General features: G+C 43.2%; 1 protein-coding gene across 1 annotated transcript in view; it reads left to right on the top strand.

Annotated features, from left to right (window-relative positions):
* SASH1 (SAM and SH3 domain containing 1) overlaps positions 1-19,239 on the top strand; it is a 160,003-nt gene that overhangs the window by 126,758 nt on the left and 14,006 nt on the right. Inside the window, exons 10-16 of the mRNA XM_006915337.3 lie at positions 3,745-4,091; positions 9,443-9,517; positions 10,964-11,107; positions 14,052-14,187; positions 15,010-15,179; positions 15,929-16,138; positions 16,955-17,105. Of these exons, the coding sequence (XP_006915399.1) occupies positions 3,745-4,091; positions 9,443-9,517; positions 10,964-11,107; positions 14,052-14,187; positions 15,010-15,179; positions 15,929-16,138; positions 16,955-17,105 (1,233 nt within the window). The remainder of the gene's footprint in view (positions 1-3,744; positions 4,092-9,442; positions 9,518-10,963; positions 11,108-14,051; positions 14,188-15,009; positions 15,180-15,928; positions 16,139-16,954; positions 17,106-19,239) is intronic.

Here is a 19,239-nt window from a genome sequence, read left to right as displayed (position 1 = left end):
GAGGGCACCACGTTTTAAAACCTCGTGCATCGTGACAAAATTAAGTCTCAGTATGACAACTAGGTTAAGGAGTCTCGTCCATAAATGAGATAAAATGGTGAAGTACTCAGTGTTGGGCCTACCACCTAGTCACTGCTTCGTACATGATCGTCATGTGCATTGGGGCAGCCTCTCCACTAGGATAGCATTTGTAAAAACACAGAAATATTCTGTCTTGCATGTTTATCTCAGTAAATCAAGTCAACCAACTCTGAGAGACATAGTTGAAAAAAGGAAGAATACACCAAAAGAGAAAAACGTAATGACCGTATGGACATCTATAGGGAAAAACATAATGACCACATGGACATCTCACTCTGAACTTGAATTCATCTGAGTATGAATTAGGTGTCTCAGATGGATGATGGATTCAGCGAGCTGAGTCCCAGGTTATACCTCTGATGTCTGATAAGTTGGGGATCTGAGATTGGGGTGCTTCTTGGTATTGCCAGGAGAGGCCCCAGGTGTCTGTGCAGCTCAGGGTGTCTGCTCAGGGTTAGTCCCCCCAACATCCTCCTAGTCTACAACTCCCTCCAACTCCTGCATAACAGAACTGTCTGCAGTTCCTCATTAGCAAAAGAACTGGTACTCACTCCCTCAGCCCCTGTTTCTACCATTCCCAATAACCTCTCCCTCCGCCCCTGGACCTTCAAAGATGGATCTTTTTGACTTCCTGCATGCTTGTGCCGATACTAAGTTGTCTGAATATTTATCGAGAGCATTCTGTGTGTCCTTTCCTAAACACTTTAGATTTTATGTTCCATTTAATATGTCATCCTCAGAATAGCCACCAGAGGCAGGCATTAATACCATCCTCATTTCACAGATGAGGAAACTAAGACACCAAAAGGTGAAATAATTTACTCAAGGTCACAGCCAGCCAGCAGAAGACCCAGAATGAAGTCTGGACAGCCTGACTCCTCTACATCCTGGGTCTCCACTCTGCTCCCACATCTCCCTCACCCCTAGCTCCGGAGGCTTGAAAAGCCTGCAGTTACAATCCTTGACCCAGTCTCATCCTTGTCACTTGAGTTTCAAGTCCTTCTTAGGGGCCTGGATGACCCTAGGCAGTATGAAAATGTAAGCCACGTCAGTGCCTTTCATCTGCCCATTTCTGTGTCTTTTTCCTGCAGCCGATACCTTCCCAACCCCTTCCCTCATCGCTCTAGCTCTTCTGTAGCCTGATAATGAATCATTCGCTCTCGTACTGTGCTTTTCACCTTATAAAGTACCTTCACCTATCTCTTTTCATTTAATTTTATCCTCTCAATACTCTGGTAGTAGATGTTATCAAGATAGATAGGCATTATTATAGGTGAGGAAACAGACTGAGAGATTGGAGTAATTGCTGGAGGTCATGGAGATGGTGCGTGGCAGAGCCAGGGCTGGCATCCAGGGCATAAATCTAGGTTCTTGGCATTAAGTCATCCTATATCCTGTCTCCTTCTGCCTATCAAAATCACCTTTCCTTCTGTATTCTGATCTCAGCTAGAGAATGTGGGAAGCAGATCACACCAAATGATGATGGAGTGGAGTGAGCACATTTGACCGTTATTCTCTTGGTAGGATAGTTCTACTTTCAAGTCAAAAGAGAATGAGAGAAGTAATGCTCTCAACTCTAAGAGTCAAGTTCAGGCTGGGATTTCAGGCCTTAGGGCAGTCAGACAGAAGAGTCTACGCCACGGGAGGCCTGCCCTCAGCACAGGTTGATGTGGCCGCTTTGAAAACATTTGCCACACTTCCCTCCAAACACCTCACCCAGACGCTGACTTCTGGAACCAGAAAGTAGAGCTACATATGTCATGGATATGTGTGCACCAGCTGGTTCCAAACTCAAATGTGACATGGAGGTATTGGAATCTCTGATGACAACCCTAAATAACAGAGTCTAGAAAATTTCCAGACCACCGTTGAGTGACACTTCCTTAAAATATTTCATCAACCCACCTGACTTTCCTGAAGCCCCTTAGGATACATGGGTAGAGAAGGACCTTTGCATGCCTTTGTGGATACCTGGGCTGCGTGTTAAGCCATGATCTGTGATTGTGGACTGCTTTTATAGAGAAGTCTGCTCTTGGGCCCCCTCAGCCACCAGGCTGTGTCCCTTGACGTGGCTTCATCACTTCTTCCGGGAAGTGGAGAGCGGACTGTTTCTAGAAGAGGTTGGCTTTTTTACTCTCAGCAACACAGAGACCCTCGGTCTCCATACCTTACTAGTTGAATGTGCTGAGGAAGGAGCAGGAAATTTTCATGATATTCGCACACTGTCTCTGATCTGGTGAATTCCTGTTAAAAACCTAGACCCCCCATTTTAAACTCTGCTGAAAGAGCCAGGAATAATTCTCGAGTGAATATATTTGTGCTGCAGATTATGGAGAACTTTGGCCTGGGCATAGTTTTGACTCTCCCTCCCATCTCCTTGCCATCAAAGTCAATCCTGGGTTGTATTTAGTAGCAGTAGTCCTTTTTTTTTTTTTTCTTTATATTTGTAACTGTAATTCCCATTAGTTGGAAAAATAAGACATTCTTGGAATTTGAACGGACTGCTACCAGTCTGCTCCTCTCTGAAACCCTCTCTGAAGCAAGCGGCCCTTTCTCTTTATCTCTGACATTTCGCCACACGCTGGCACCCTCATCCCAGCTGGTATACTTAGTGCCATGTCTCTGTTCCAGGAAACTTTGTGTTTTTTCCTCTTCACAATTCAGCTGGTGGAAAGCGGCCGCACTCCACAGTTTCCTTATAATTAGAGGGACACAGCCAGATAGGGTCACTACACCCACAATTTGACCTACTTCTTTTCTCACATCTGTTCCCATAATACACACAGACAGGAACTCAGTTTTCCTGCCAGCAAGTCCAAACCTTTCCACTGGGCTCCAGAGGGCTTGGCGCCGTACCTGGCTCCGGCCAGGGCTTCGAGAGGCGGAATCCTGGAGGAGCACTCGATGGGGCTGCTTGCGTGTCCAGGCCCTTAAATGCCCTTGCTGCTCCCGGCAGAGCCCGAGTTAATGGGAGGGTCAGGCTGGGATCACCCAGTTCCCTAGCTTTCTGTGTTTGGCCTGTCAACTGGGGACCGTTTCTCCGTTGCATTTGTAAGGTACAGTCCTTTGTGGGGTTTCTAAACCCAAACTCCTTTTGTGATTTAATTACTCAAATGGCATATGTACCAATAAAAAAAAAAATGACTGTCAGCCACATGGCATTCATCACTCCAAGTATACAAAGCCAACAAGACTCAACAGGAGGGCATTTTAGAAGGAGAGAGATTCTGATTCCCGGCTTCTAAGGATTGCACTTAGCATCTGAGGAGGGCAATTACCTTTAAATGCTAAGGAATATCGGTGTAATGACTGTCTTAGATTTTCCAAATGGCATTTTTAATAGGTCCGCTAAGGTGTCTACAGAGATGTTTAAAGAAGGAGAAGAAAACACATCCGAAACCTTTTAACGTTAAGCTCGTGAAAAACCACATATTTGCAGTTTGTTTGTTTGTTTTTTTTTTTTTGCATGCATTTACTTAAATGGGAGCCAGGTGTGTGAAGAGGGTAAGTGAAAATGGGAAGGGGGATCACTGTGGTTTCTGCGTGGACTCACTTAGATTTTTTGCAGGGTGAGGGGAGGGGCACACATAGAAAGATCTGTGAGAAAATGCGAAGGAATGTTTACAGGAGGCCCTGAACTTGTCTGTGTTGGTTCCTCTCCAGGCGGGGAAGAGCCCATGTTTGAAAATTCCCCTGTCCTGGATGAAAGGTCTGCCCTTTACTCCGGAGTGCACAAGAAGCCCTTTTTCTTTGACGGCTCTCCTGAGAAACCTCCAGAAGATGATTCAGACTCTCTCACCACTTCTCCATCATCTAGCAGCCTGGATACCTGGGGAGCTGGCCGGAAGCTGGTCAAAACCTTCAGCAAAGGAGAGAGTCGGGGCCTCATTAAGCCCCCCAAGAAGATGGGGACATTTTTCTCCTATCCAGAGGAAGAAAAGGCCCAGAAGGTTTCCCGCTCCCTGACTGAGGGAGAGATGAAGAAGGGTCTCGGGTCCCTGAGCCACGGGGTAAGTACGGATGGCGTTTGCTTCTATGACAGCCACCGTCGTAGGCACCACCTTCTGGTGTCCCTGGAGGAGGTTCAGAGTGTCCGGAAGCAAATCCGCTTGAAGAAAACAGATACTAATTATTCATGTTCCAGAGCTTTTCTCTGCCAGCGTCCCTCCAGAAAAGGAGTTAACAGCATGACCTGTGACCTGCAGCTGCTCCGGCAGAGGCCTAAAGGGGGAGGGAGCTGTGGAGTCCCCAGCAGGAGGGTGCGCGGGCGCCCCTCGGTCAGCGAGTTCAATATCACCTACGTGGTGGAGCGGAGCCTGTACAGCCACCTGAACCTGACCCAGCTAGTGCGTCCTGCCTCAGACAGGACCCTGAGCAAGGCTGAGAAACAGGACCTGAGGCGGTGCTTGCTGGAGGAGGATGAGGAGGCAAAGAGGAAGTGGGCCGCCACAGTCGACCGCTGTACTAAAAGGGTTCTCTTGAGAATCCACCAGAAGTCCGTGAGTCACAAAGATGGTCACCAGGAGGGCCTTGTCATTTCTGTGATGTGCACTCAAGCATTATGGCCTTTCTTCTGTGGAGCCTGGTGTCCTTCCCTCTCTTCTTCCTCATACTTTGTAACTTCAGGGTCCATTCCATCCTCATCTCAAATTTCTGACCCTACTTTCCGTGAACGATGGCTTCTCCTTCCTTTCCATTTGCCCTCTTGCCAGTCAAAGCTCTTTGATTTTTAATTAAAGCTAAACTTCGAAGCTGATCCGAAGAAGGGCTTTCAGAATACTGGGGTGGGGTTTGGCATTTCTAGGAATGATGGCTCTCTTGATTTCTGGCCACCATGTCACTTGACCTCAAAGAAGCTGATTCAAAACAGAGGACATTTTGCCCTTAAAAGAGATGCTTATTCTTTTAGTTAATTAAAACAACAGGAACTAGCTCATGGATGGAGTGCCATGATCACAATCACCAATTTGGTGATTTGGTAACATTGTAAGTTCCGTTTCTTTCATTAGTAGAGACCAAAGGAAATTTCTTAAATCTAAAGGGAAAAAAATTAGAACCCTTTCCTTTTACTTAGGTCTAGACGATGTTCTTACCTTTTTAATCAAAGGAACCAGTATTTAAAAATGTCCTCCGCCACTCTGTAGATTCTTGTGTATATATTGCAAAGAATAACGTACTTACTTTCAAATAATAAAAGGTTTTTCCATTTTATTACTGAATTATTACAGACTGTAAAATTTATTTTCAAGGCATGACTTATTTGGAACTTGAGAATATAAATATTTTCCCCTTGAAATTCCCACTCAACTTTCAGTTTGCACAATAGCCCATGTAACATGAGTCACAGCGAGGAGGAGCTGGTGTGTTTTCTGGCCCTGCTGTCCCCTGTGCTCTGCTTATTCCACTTGGGACTGCTGGCAACGTCCCCTTTGAAGGGTCTGAAGCAACAGACTACTGCGGCCTCTCAATAGGGCCTCTTCCACGGTTCCTTCACTTTCACGAATAAGACGTTCTTCCCCAGGTGATCACTGTAATTTAAATTCATTCGGTCACCTTCTGCTTTTGTGGAAATGGGGACCGATTGGCCATTGCACCCTTCAGATGACCTTCTCCGTTTGAAAGGGATCCTTAGGCCTGTCCTTCGCGCTTAGGTTTTCTAAGTAATCCCACATGTATTGACTTTCTTGCTAGATCTAATTTTCCATCATCTCACATTCCTATCAGTCTGGCAACACTTTTATTAGTAACGACTTTTCTTCTGGTTCTTTCAACATCATGGCAACGATTGCGGCTGGTTTTGTTTTTGTTGTATAATAACAGAATCCTTTTTCTCACTCATTCAGTTCTGACCCACAGATCTTTTGTGAAACGTTTGTGGCTAACCAATTTTGGTGTAATTTACTTTTTACCTTTAGAAGTATTCTGCCCAGTTCGTCTGCCTCTATACCCTTTGATATGACCTTGATAAAACAGATCCTCTTCTTCTATTCATCGATGACTCAGCTCCATGAGTTTAAGTCATGTGATACTGAGGATTTTTCTACACTGAGCACCTTGAGCTGTTCATGTGTGTTACTCGGTTAATGATACGACTTTATGAAGAGTTTTTGCTCCAGAAGTTATATTTCTGAGCTTAGTGTTAATTAACATTGTGGGCCTGCGATTAATTCTTCATTGACATTGAATAGGGACACCTGAGCATTTTTTTTCCCCCTTGTAAAGGTGACCCTGTGTCATCTCTATTCCAGGTGTCAGCCTGAGGCTGGGTATTTTTAAGGTACTGTGAGCTTGAGGCTGGACAGTATTAATACTTGTTGAAATATGCGTTCAGTGCTAAATGAGAAATTTGCACATATTTTTTATTGTAAGTATAATTATACAATCAGGAAAACAAAATTTAATTTTCTAATTATTCAGAGAATGTAAGGGAAACTAAGTGTTTAACAACAGAAAGCTTTTTTTTTTAAGAGATTAAGACGGTTTCTTTGCTTGGTTTACTTAAAAAGGTTTTTTTTCCATCCTTTCTGTCATATCTCTCCTTCATTTTATCCAAAAGTATACAGTTTCCTTTAATCTTCAGGCTTGATCTTTTTCTCTTTCAAAATATGCCATATTTGCTTGACGAAACCTCAGGGAAATGATAACGCTTTGTATTCACTGGAAATGGTCACTTGTCTTGCTTTTTATTTGGTCATTCAATTTTCATTTGGTGGAACAGACATGCATGACATTTTGGAATTTTGTCCATTTTAAAAATTCAGCTCCCCCAAAAATACATCTTTTCAACTGCATGACCATTGCATTGACTGGCTCTCCTCATCCACAAGCATCTATCTAAAATGTCCTAACACTGATCTACACGGGAGATGTGTGAACTTAAAAACTTCATTTAGGCCTCATTTATGGAGCCCACCAAAGTCAAAGATTGATTCGTTTCCTTTTCCTATTCTCTTTGCAATCTTTTTTCTCTGTTGAAGGAATGGTGCTCTCAGAACTACTTAATATTACTGAAAAACTTAAAGATTAGTTCAAACAGTGTTCGTTGTTACATTCTTTGTTCTTCCTACACTGATAAAGAAAAATCAGTTCCAGGTACCTTAGCATATCACTGGGAGAGGTTTTTTGAGTTGATAGTTAAGAAAACCAGTCCACTCTTTAAGCTTTTTACTTTAGGAATGAATGCATACAGCAGGCAGCTGAAGACGTAAACGATTTTCTTGCTTATTACAGTTATAGTTTTCACATGAATTCTTTGTCAGTTATTTCATATGCATCAGAAATAAGATGCTGGACCTCCAATGTTGCAGTTGATGCTGGAATTTAAAGCAGGGACTTGCAAAAACCAGAAAACGATGAGGCATCTGGGTGCCATACTGTGTCTGTGAAGTCCTGAGTCACAGGAAGAGAACTAGAATAAAATCACTGACTTTGCAAAAATGAGAAAATCTATTTAGCATTGCAAGCCAGAAAGGGAAAGTTAATGTTAAAAATTAGCCTGGAGAGGTGATCATAACCTTGCTTACCAGATTGAGGATTTGGTGAGTGTTTTTGCATAAAGAGGCCTTTCTGATTTTAGAGAATAGATATAGGTCTAGTTAAGTTGACTGTAAAGGAAATCAGATTGTCCATTGATGATTTAATGTAAAATTAGAATAATGTCCATTGGAAATCATGTTCATGGTAGAGCATTTAAAACAGCAACAGTAGCTTTGGTGAAGAATAGTCGTGTGACACCCTGAATGTTGGTGACCCCGAAATGCCTCCTGTAACACTTCTGCATCTCCTGGACCTCCCTTCTGCCATACCTGCTGTCTCTCACTTATTGGTCCATACCTAGGATGCTCTAGTTTTATAATTAAAGCTCCCAGAACGTAAGGCCCAGGACTAAGCTCTAGTCCTTCATTTGCATATTTAGCATGTTGACTGAATCTACACTTCAGTATAACAATTGTTGGAACAAGCTACAATTCTCAGTGTAGCCCTAATGAGAAATAACGGAAGAAACCAGCATTCATAGAATGTCTGCTTTGTGCCAGGTAATGTGGTAGAAGTCTTCAAATATATGATACAGATAGTATTTTTCTGACAAAGAAACCAAAGCTCAGAGAGTTTAAGTCCTTTATCTGTGGTTACACAGCAAGTTAAGTGGCAGAACAAGGATTTGGATCCATGTGTGTGTGATTCCAAATACCTAGACATTTTCTTTCTCAATTTGGTTAATGTAAATCTAAAGTGCATTTATTTTAAATAAGCAGTATTTATAGTATGCATTGTTTATGTTCGTTTCTTCCGTTTCATAGCTGTTAACTAACGTTCTTTGAGGAACAGATAGCATAACATATTGGAACCCAAACTCCTATTCAACTTTTATTACCGGTTGCTTAAAAAGATAATCAGTTGTAACAGACTTAGTGTGCCTTAAGTTTCTTTTTCTTCTTACAGATTTTGCGGGGCGGGGGGTGAGGGGTGTCATGGAGGTGGTTTTTGAGTAACTTGCTAGAAAAATAAAAGGGAATTCAAACCAAGTTCTGGAAATATAAAATCAGTGAAATACAAATAGTTCCATAAAGTTTGAAACCAGCTGAAAGAACATTAGCGTTTTCATTCTTTGTAAATGTGTGCTTTTCCTATTGAAATTAAGGAGTGTGTGGTCAAAGTCACTGAATCAACTTTTTTCTTGGCAAATGTGGCGTCCTCATACACTCTAAGAAAAAGGGTCATACTTAATTAAGTTGGGCATTTAGATGGGAAAGTCACCAGCATTTTTAGCTAGGCCAGGAAAGCAATAAGTGAGTAATACTCTTGGCCTGATTGGACTACTATAAACATAACCTGTTTTCCTTTTTCTTAGCAATTTAAAACTAAACAAAAAAGAGTCTGTTCGAAAAGTCTTCTGTCAGTGGCAGAGCTGTAGGACTTCAGACTGGGGTTTCCAAGACCCTCCGAGCACATGGATCCCTCACTACTTATCCCCTTATCATAACTACTGTGCTCAGAAGATATTAAGGAGACTGGGAGGGAACGTCTGTTGCTAAGAGACAGGGAATCTTAGGACACTTAGCACCTGGATTTTTTTTTTTTTTTTTTTTAACTAGTTGGTTTTTACATGTTAAGGGAGTTCTTTACCTCTGGCGTGGGCACAGCCCCAGTGGCCCGTGGAAGGACTAAATGATTGAAGTTTCCCTTGAACATGAATCATGTATTTTTTTTTTTCCTCATCATTTTTCGTTTCCTACTTTCATCCTGTAACGTATTTGTGATTCAGTGATGTCCTACAAGCGGGAAGTGTGTTGGGTTGGTGCACCGCTGGCCGACTGAGGCATAACTGGATTACCCCTGCCCCGCCCTCTCCTTTCCACAGAGAACCTGCAGTTTCGGAGGATTTGACTTGACAAATCGTTCTCTGCACATTGGCAGTGATAACTCTGACCCAGTGGTGAGTATAACGTCAGAGGGAAAGCAAGAGGTTTGCAGTCGAGTGATGTGGCTGACTTAGCTTCCCGTCTAGTATCTATTGAGAGTTGATACTGGGTAACCTTTTCCTTGGCGATCCTTAATCATAATGGGAAGAAGCCCTGTTTCACCCAGCAGCTCTTCACTCTTCCACGTGGAGTGAATGACGACCACCTCTGGCCTCCATCCTTTTCCTCGTTGTAGCATGATTCCTTCAATGCCTTTCTTTCCAGTTTTCTCCCAGATGAGTTTGGCTGCTATGGTGCCAGTCATTTGCGCACACGTGCTTTTGGTTCAGACTAGTTTGAAGTGCACATGACTGCTACACCCAGGTAGTGCGACGTGATGGAGCCCTTGGATTTGTGCCAGCATAGCTAAAAACTACTCTTATCGTAGGCCAAGTACATAGCCCCATACTAAGCCTAGGTCTTTCTAAGCTGGGGCGTCTTGGAATGAACCTACTGTCATTGGGGCCAAAGCAAACCAGATGCCTGAAGGCCAAGGTTACTTTCTCCTCAGACCTGCTGCTTCTGGTTCGCTGTACAAGTGGCTCCCCACGTTTACTAGCTAAGGTCCCAGGGCTATAGGTGAGTTTTATATACAGTTTTATTTTTCTCTTATGCGTATTGTCAAGAAGCTGTGAAATTAAGATCCATGGTTTATATTGTTACAGTCGTGGTTATATTGTTAAAAGACTCATCTGTAATTTTCAGACGGTTTGAGAATTTCCTGAAAAAGTAAAACTGTATTATTTGGATATCAAATTTTATTGATTCATAAACCAATAATTTTATGTAGTCAGTCTTTTAAAAAATGAAAGTATGAGTTTTTTCCCCCCATTCTCTAGAGAAAGTTGTTTTCTGTTTTCAGTGAAAAGTAGGATGAGAGGTGACCACAGTCTATCTAACTTGTTCAGAAAAGGAAATTTACACTTAAGAGTAGACCACACAAAGTGCCACGAAGATGTAAATCTGATCAGATGTTGGACTTGTAATGACTAAGATTTGCCATTTTATTCTTACCCGTTCCTAGGTGATTCACCAGTATTGTCTTTCTCTTCTTTCCCACGTTGGGATTATGTGGACATCGGTCCATCTAAATTACTCTTTATTGATTAAATACATCTTCTTGAGGATTTAAAGTGGTAGAAAAAACTGTAATAAAAGAATGTACTTAAGATTAAATAAAATAAAAAGTTAACTCCCATTCCACTTTAAACAAATAAATAAAAGCTCCTTAGTTGAGTAGCTTTTAATTTTTCATCGAGAAGATAAATTAACAGAGCACCAAGTTAACCAGAAAAATTTCAAGATCTTGAGAGATACCGATATTTTTCTGAGAGGTAGAACATTAGTGATATGAGTAATAAAACCTGTTTTGGGGCTTCGTTTTCTCTGATTAAAGGTATGTGTAACATTTTGTTTTGCAGGGTAAAGAAGGAGATTTTGTGTACAAGGAAGTAATCAAATCACCCACTGCCTCCCGCATATCTCTCGGAAAAAAGGTGAAATCAGTGAAGGAGACAATGAGGAAGAGAATGTCTAAAAAATACAGCAGCTCTGTCTCTGAGCAGGTAGGCAGCTGCCGGGCAAAAGCCCCGTTGGTTCCTCCTGACGAGGAAGGCTGAGGATGGTCAGTCTGAGATTTTAAATGGTGCTAAACAGGTATTCACTGGCAATAACCTGGCTCCAGGACCATGTTCACTTTACGTAGACAAACATTTGGTACAACAAACATTTATTAAGAACTTAGGGGTCATCCTAGCACCTTGCCTGGTGCCAGGAATGCAAAAAGCTAATCTTCTATGTACAGAGGAGAGAAAAGACAGACATGTAAAAAAAAAAAAAAGATTATTATTTAGTGCAGTAAGCACACAAATTTGAACACGAAGGAAGGAAGGATTTGATTTTCTCAAATACCATTTGCTACAAAAGGGCTGTCACGAGAATCGAACCTAAAAAGACACTCGAATTTTCTTAGGCAGCAGACTTTTCAAATGTAGCGTAAGTTGTTCTGAGATGTAAACTCAGAAAACTCAGATGTTCTGAGATGTAAACTCAGGCCTGAGATGTAAACTCAGAAAATACACCTTGGCCGCAGGACTTCCTTAGTAATCATGTTTCCACAGAGGCATTGTCACTGACTGGTTCTGTCTGTGATCATTAAGGTATCACAGAATCGATCCCCTCCAATTCTATAATTTCATCACTAGAAACATGACCAATTTCTGTCTTAATTGTATGGAGGTGGGGAAGAAAGACATGGAAAGCCGAGCCTTGAGGTAATTTTGACCATTTTCGAAGCACCGTTCTCCGGCACCTTTATAGTATTCATTTTGTAGTCTGTTGAAGTACCTGTGCACACTGGTGGTTACTTGATATGCAGGTAATGCCCCGTTATCTACCAAATTAAGAACAGGGAAAGCAGACATTTTTGCTCAGCTGCTGCCCTCTGGTGGGCATAAGAAGCTACAATCAAAGCATCCTCTTGTTAAAATCACTCTGAACACCAACTGGCCAGCCCAGCCACCCACGCTATGATTCAGACAAAGCCTGCACAACATCTTCAATTTATTACAGTGGTTCTCACAGGGGTTGGGGGTGATTCTGCTTTCCCACCATCCCCAAGGCACTTGTATAGTCACAGCTGGGGTGGTGTGGGTGGGAGCTGCTGGCATCTAGTGGATAGAGGCCATGGAGGCGTCTTAAAATGCACTGAACCGTCCTCCATAACAAGGAATTGCTCATCCAAGATACTGACAGTGCTCAGGGTGAGAAACCACGGCTTATTAGACCTACACAGGCAGTAGGGCTGCCTCCAGTGTGTTTCTTCCACAATTATGTTTCGTATCCTTTGCATTTCTTGTTTCTATGGGTGTGGGAGCGATGGTGAGTCTCTGTTTCTGACTGGAAATGAAGCAAATTATGTGCTTTCCCATGAAGCAGATGTCATGCCAATGAGAACAGCACCTCTAATTTAAAACACTTTATTTAGTTGGCTTTTCCCCTAAAAGCTCATTTTGAGTGTTTTTCTACAATTTTACTACTATATACCAGTCTTATATTCTTAGTTCTATGGTGTTTTTAAAGCAGTCATTTTATATAATTAAAAAAGAAGTGATCGTTAAGCTTTTGGGAGAGAGAAAATTAATGTTGCAAGTTTTGCTTGTTTCATTTAACTTTTTAGTAAATATACCAACCCTTCTGGTAAAGATTTTTGTCCGCTTTTGTTTCTGCTATATACCCAGCACCTGTTTTTGTAGGTGATTGATAAATACGTGATGTGTAAATGAATAACTTTTAAAAGCATTTAAGAACATAATATCAGAGATGTATATTTAATATTGCTTTTTTATGTGTGCCTTTTTCAGAAGCATTAAGAATTTAATTGGAAAGATGTCTTATTTTATGATTTAGAAAGGAGAATTAAAACGTATTCCAGAATTTATACCTCGCAGCTTCAGTAACTTCCAAGTAATGGCATCTCTGTTTATAGTTGTTGTTTTTGAGGTGGTCTGCTCACTTTCCTTAAATGTAAAGCACAATGTGTGTTGGATCAGAAGCTGCCATGGCTGTTGTCCTTAGATGTTTGCAGGACCCGCAGAATCCTGTTAGAGCCTTTCTGATGATTCGGCACCATGCAAATAACAGGTTTCGTTGAGATGGTTTGGTGCTCATGTGTCTGTGTAATATGCCAGAGAAGTTTCTGTTTGGGCAAGCGAGCCATTCTCATTGCAGACCTTTTGAAGAGTGACATTGTTGCACCACTAAGTAAATGAGCACGTGCAAACGAGGGGCTGCCAAGCTCGTGACGCATAGCCACCCCAAAAGTGAGAAGTACTGCTGAGTCACTGGTATCAGCATTCTGATCTGAAAGGGACGTCACAGCTTTTTACTAACAACACAGAAAGGAAGTAAAAGAAACTAAAACCTGGGTGATATATCAGAATTTCATTGTAGACTGAAAAACGCTATTTTTCTTGTATATCTGGGCCCTAAGTTGGTATTTCGTTAGCCAGTTTCAATAATTTGTGTAAATAGAAACAAGCGTCTGGCCTTTTTTTTTGAAAACGAGGAATACTGCTTTTTTTTTTTTTTTTTTAAGTGTTTACCTTCAAATAGATTAACTATTGTCTGACGGGGCTTCCAGACAGTGCATTGCTAATGGATTCTGCTTCATCTGCATTTGAAGTCCAGCCTCGTTACTGGATTATGGAGGATGCAAAAACTCTAAGCCTTTAGCAAAATATTTTGTCTAAGAGGTAGACTTTTCTTAGGGATTTGAAGAATTTCCATTTGAGTGTGAAAAATAATGGTGAAGTGCTTAATTGTTATATAGGCCACAGCTTTAAAATGAAGCAAGGATATAGATTAAAAAGAAGAATATTGGCTATAGAATCAAATTTGGGTACAGTGATGATGGATTTGATTACTTTAGTTTAGGGCTAAATTGCTTTGAATTACAAAATGATACTCGTCCACGCTGATGAAGCTTAATGTTGTTGAAATCCATTGCAGGACTCGTGCCTTGAAGGAATGCCTGGCTCCGCCCCATCTTCCCAGCCTGACAGTGAACACGTGGACAAGCCCAAGCTCAAAGCCGGAGGTTCTGTAGAGAGTCTGCGGAGTTCGCTGAGCGGACAGAGCTCCATGAGTACGTCTGCTTTGTAATCGTAGATGAATTCCTTTGGAGTCAAAAATCAGACTTTTACTGAGCATCGGGTTCAAGCAGTTTAAAGATAAATAAGATCAAGTTCCTGCCCTTCAGGTTCTGTTAGAGAGACAGACGTGCAAAACATCTGGGCCTAGAGTCACCTTTGTTGAGCAGGATTAGTAAGTAGTACAGCAACGGCACAGAAGAGAGGGTTAGGAATTTTGATCAGGGAAGATAGGGAAAGCATCGCAGGAAGGCTCGGGAGAAGGGAGGAGGATTAAGTCAGATCTTCAAGACATAAGATATGGGGGAAGGAAGGAGAATTAAAAATGTAAGTGACAACAAGTGCTGGTCAGTCGCTCTGACCAGTGGTGGTGTCGGCCTAATGATACAGAGGAAGAGACTTCATTTGAATCCACCCCTTTAAAAGCATTTGGTCTTGGGCAAGTTACTTGACTTCTCTGAGTTCGTTTCTTCATCTGTCAAATGGAGTAAAAATGATATGGCTGACCAGTGAGAGGTCATGAATGTTAAGGGCTTGTGGTGTCCTCCATTGGGGAGTCACAGTGTCACCTGCATTCCCAGATCAGAAAGACAACTTGCAGAAGTCGCCCCGTCCCTGCGCCATCTACTTAGGGCCTTGAGTAGGGATGACGACGAGAAAACCCTGGACTTGTGACTGGAGCCTGCTCTGGTCCTGATGCGGCTCACGATTTTACTCCTCTGCTCTCAGCTTCCTAGCTGCAGTTCCTTCGGTGCCTCTCGGCTTTGCCGTGCGGGAAATCTGCATTCACCCTTGCTCTTCCTGTTCGTCCTGTACAGGTGGTCAGACAGTCAGCACCACCGATTCCTCGACCAGCAACAGGGAGAGCGTCAAGTCGGAAGACGGTGATGACGAGGAGCCGCCCTACCGGGGCCCCTTCTGCGGGCGCGCCCGAGTGCACACCGACTTCACGCCCAGTCCCTACGACACAGATTCGCTCAAGCTCAAGGTGTGTGTCTACCTGGCCTCAGACCTGGGCTTCTTGTTTCTTTAAGTGGTGTTCTGCTCTTGCTGTCGAATGCGAGGCTCTTACGGTGCCTACTAGCCAGTGTCTCAGCTGCCTCGATAAACTGGTCTCCTCTGTAGTGAAAAACAAGAGAACCAGCCAGCAATGGGACAGGGGCGGGTCTTGTATTAATCCTCTGTCCTCGCCACTTCATCCTCCTGGCCATGACCTCTGACCTCAGCTTCCCTCTAAAATTGCTGTTGCCCTCCGCCCTCCGGTTTCTGTGCTTTCTCCAGCTGAAGAAACCTTAACTGCCTTCTCTGCGTGACTAGTGATGTTTATGTGGGACAGATGGAGTTCCACAGAATGTATGAAGCGGTTGTAGGACAGGGATGACCACTGGCATTGGGCTGGCGGGGGTAGGGAGGAATTCTTTCTTAAGAAAAAGAGCTCTGGAAGACAGCAAGGCATTCAGAGAGCTAGGTGGTCCCCCAGCAAGGCATGAGGGGGACGCTTCATCCTGTGGTGCAGGAGGGTGGGGTGGATGAGACCTTCAGCCCTCATGGAATCCAGCACAGTTGGGGGTGCTCCTTCTGGCCCTTTGCCAAACCCCCAGCCATGCGAGGAGGTGACTTGCAGTACCCTGATGGAGGCCTTCATGGTGTTTTCACATCTTCTTGATTAACTCATCGATTTGTGATTCATATTTAGAAATGTACCTAACGGAAAATTCTTTGTTCCCTGGGCTACAGAAAGGAGACATCATTGACATAATCAGCAAGCCCCCCATGGGCACCTGGATGGGCCTGTTGAACAACAAGGTGGGCACTTTCAAGTTCATCTATGTGGATGTGCTGAACGAGGAAGAGGAGAAGCCCAAGCGCCCCACCAGGAGGAGGAGAAAAGGAAGACCCCCCCAGCCCAAGTCCGTGGAGGATCTCCTTGATCGGATTAACCTGAAAGTCAGTTCCAGTTCCGTCCTGGCCTGGTCACACATTGCCATCTCCTTCTCATAAACTAAGACAGCGAGGTCACTTTCCGGGAGGGGTAGCGAGGAATCTATGTCACCCAACGAGGGTGGCCCATTGCTATGATGAGTATCCATTATTCTGCAGAAATAGTTACCAGTGTTCTCATGCTGCCCTTGACCTCTGCTGTGGGTGATAGATAGCATGAGCCCCGGGTCAAAATTTGCTACTAGCCTCCAAGAGAATTTTTCAGAGAGCTGTGAACTTTGAGCTGCTGCCAGGAAGGGCTGTCGGCACAAACCCCTGGCACCTTCTTACATGGCTCCACAGAGGTGGTGAGCATTCACCCTTCCCAGGCCTCCCACCTTACTGCCAGCATCTTGCGGGGTGGGGTTCTGTTGTAGGTTCTGTTTCCTCCTTGCAAATCCATCTTGTTTTCGGGAGAAGTCACAGGCCTCGCTGAGTTAGATTTCAGTAGCTCTGTGAATGAAAGAAGAGTCTCGTCCACTGTACGTTGTGTGGCTTTAAAAGCATCAGTTCATAGCAAGGGCACAATTAAAATGCGAGCCACTGGAGCCCATCCCAGCCTGCAGTGTACATCTTTCTTAACCTATGATCAATGAAATGCCCTGCCTGCCTACTAAGCCATACAACTGGGAGGTACTGAAGAGCTTACAGATGATACTTACTAATCTTTCAATTAGCATAAAAATGACTATGGAGGAAGAGTTTAGGGTTTTGAGGCTGGTTGCTGGTCACGTATCACATGGCTGGGCCTGGTGACTCATTTCTGCCTTCCTTCCCTCACAGGAGCACATGCCCACATTCCTGTTCAATGGATATGAAGATCTGGACACCTTTAAGCTTCTGGAGGAGGAGGACTTGGATGAGTTAAATATCAGGGACCCAGAACACAGAGCTGTTCTCTTGACAGCAGTGGAGCTGTTACAGGAATATGACAGTAAGTCCCTCCTGGCACAGAAGTGTCCACCGTTAGGTCACCGCGTTCTTCGGTCCCCAGCAGGCCTCCCGCGAGCAGCCAGCCATATGCTTAGGTCCCCGGAGTCCCTCTTTTGGTCCTCCTCTTTCCAAAGCCAAGGTCAATTTTATATCATGTCAAACAGCGCAGAGACCGAAATCCCCAGTGCCGATGCCCTCCCCGACTTATTTCTAGATAAGAGTTGAGGAAAATGCTGCTCTAAGTGACCAAGAATTGAATTACGGTTTTCTTAAGAAACATAGTAGATGTCGCATTAGGTACTGATGTCACATTAGGTGCAGCCTTCAGCAGGTCCTGAGGGTACCTGGACACAAAAGTGACTGACAAACTGGGGCTCTCTTGTCCAGCTGAGGGTTAATTACTTCTCAGAGCACAATAGGAGTTACTTTCTTATGGAATAGATTGATGGGTTAATGAATGAATGAAATTCATCAGCTTCCATGAAAGAAGCAGGAAATGCCTGGAGTGAATACGTAGAACAGAAAATTCTGAATCGGGAAGTCGCAACTGAAATGAGCGCTCGTTTGTACAGCCCACGAACAGAATGCAGTGGGCTCACAGCTTTTATGTAGTCTCTTTGAAGACGCTGTATCCTTTGCTCCATTAACCTAGTCTTATCTTGCTCTTTATTCTTCAATTCGACATCAAAAATATACCTAAAATTATTCATCGCGAAGGGAACATCCTTTCCAGTTACTGAATTCAAATGCATTTTCTTTCAAGTGCTCTGCTTCAGTAGCTAATGGCATTTCTATTGTTAAAAGACACACCAAAACCATGGTTAATGATGGGAAAAAAATTATACATTACTGAATGTATCAGGCCCAAGAGACATGGAAGCAAGTGTCTCACTCAGCACAGTTACATTCACTTCTGCTTTATAGGTCCCCCCTCTGTATTAACTGATAACATAGGGAACCACAGGCCATCAAATAGATGTCTGAACCCTAGATAAACACAATGCCCTCAGGGATAGATTTGGAGAGAATTGCGCTTATAGTTAATATCACTTTATCAAGAGGTCTCTTTAGTATTGGAGGTTTCTCTTGGGGGGTCTCTGACCAGGCTGCATATAAAGAACGTGGCCCGGTGCCTGATGTGGCCTATGAGCTATATTAATACCAATTAACTTGAATCATCTAGTCTCCTGGACCACATCTGCTCTGTAAAATAGCTCATTTACTCTTCCTCCGCCACTGAGAACAGCTGGTTTATAAATCCTGTCCATTACACTTCGTTTACCCTTCAGAACATAGGAGGAGCTAAGCTAAAAACTAAGTATAAAGCAAGATCTGTGTTTGGTTTTTGCTCTGTCACGGTGGCTCAGATGTATTGTCCTTCCCGGAATTATATCCTAAGATATATATCAGGAGATACTTTGTAGGAAAAGATCTTTGCCCACGATGATGCTCACTCGGAAGTCTAAGGAAGCTCTTTGTTTCTTCATCAGTCCCTTTCAGATGTATGCTGTATCCCTAATGCATAAAGTAGCACTTCCTTTTATTGGTTTCAAGGGCTCAGGGGTGCTGATTGGTGCCAAGGGTCTGAGTCCACACTTATCCTAGGATTATAAGATTTTACGTTCAGTGCAATTAAATTCTGTGTTTAAGAAGTGTTCTAAGTGAACAGTAACTTAGAGGAACACAGTAGATATCTGTCAAACTAAATTTCTACTCTCTATACAGATTCAGAGATCTACTGCAATCTCACAGATCTTGTACATTTTCTTGCACAGCCTCCCAGAAAAGCAAGAAGCACATCTCCAGCGCTGCTTGGCAGTCAGCCCTGCCAGCCTCTCTCGTTGGATCCGTGCCTGGGGCATGCCAGCCTTTACACAGGTTCCATTTGGGAAAGGCTCTGATTGTCTGATAGCAGTTCCCTGCACTGATCCTAAGCCCACACTCTTAAGGTCTGCCCAGTGAAAGCTCTCTTTTAAGAAAATAATTTTCTAAGAATTTTAATTAGCATTTATCTCAAATATGCAGGAAAAGTAGACAGAAAAATAAAACAAATCTATCCACTTCCTACATGCAATGAAAGTGAACATTTTGCCATGCTGCTTTAATCCTTATTTTTTAAAAGAATAAATGTTACA

This window comes from Pteropus alecto, unplaced genomic scaffold (assembly GCF_000325575.1).
Source record: "Pteropus alecto unplaced genomic scaffold, ASM32557v1 scaffold185, whole genome shotgun sequence".
In the NCBI taxonomy this organism is placed as follows: Eukaryota; Metazoa; Chordata; class Mammalia; order Chiroptera; family Pteropodidae; genus Pteropus; species Pteropus alecto.
Note: the sequence above shows the minus strand (reverse complement) of the source record. Positions and strands in the feature narration are given on the sequence as shown.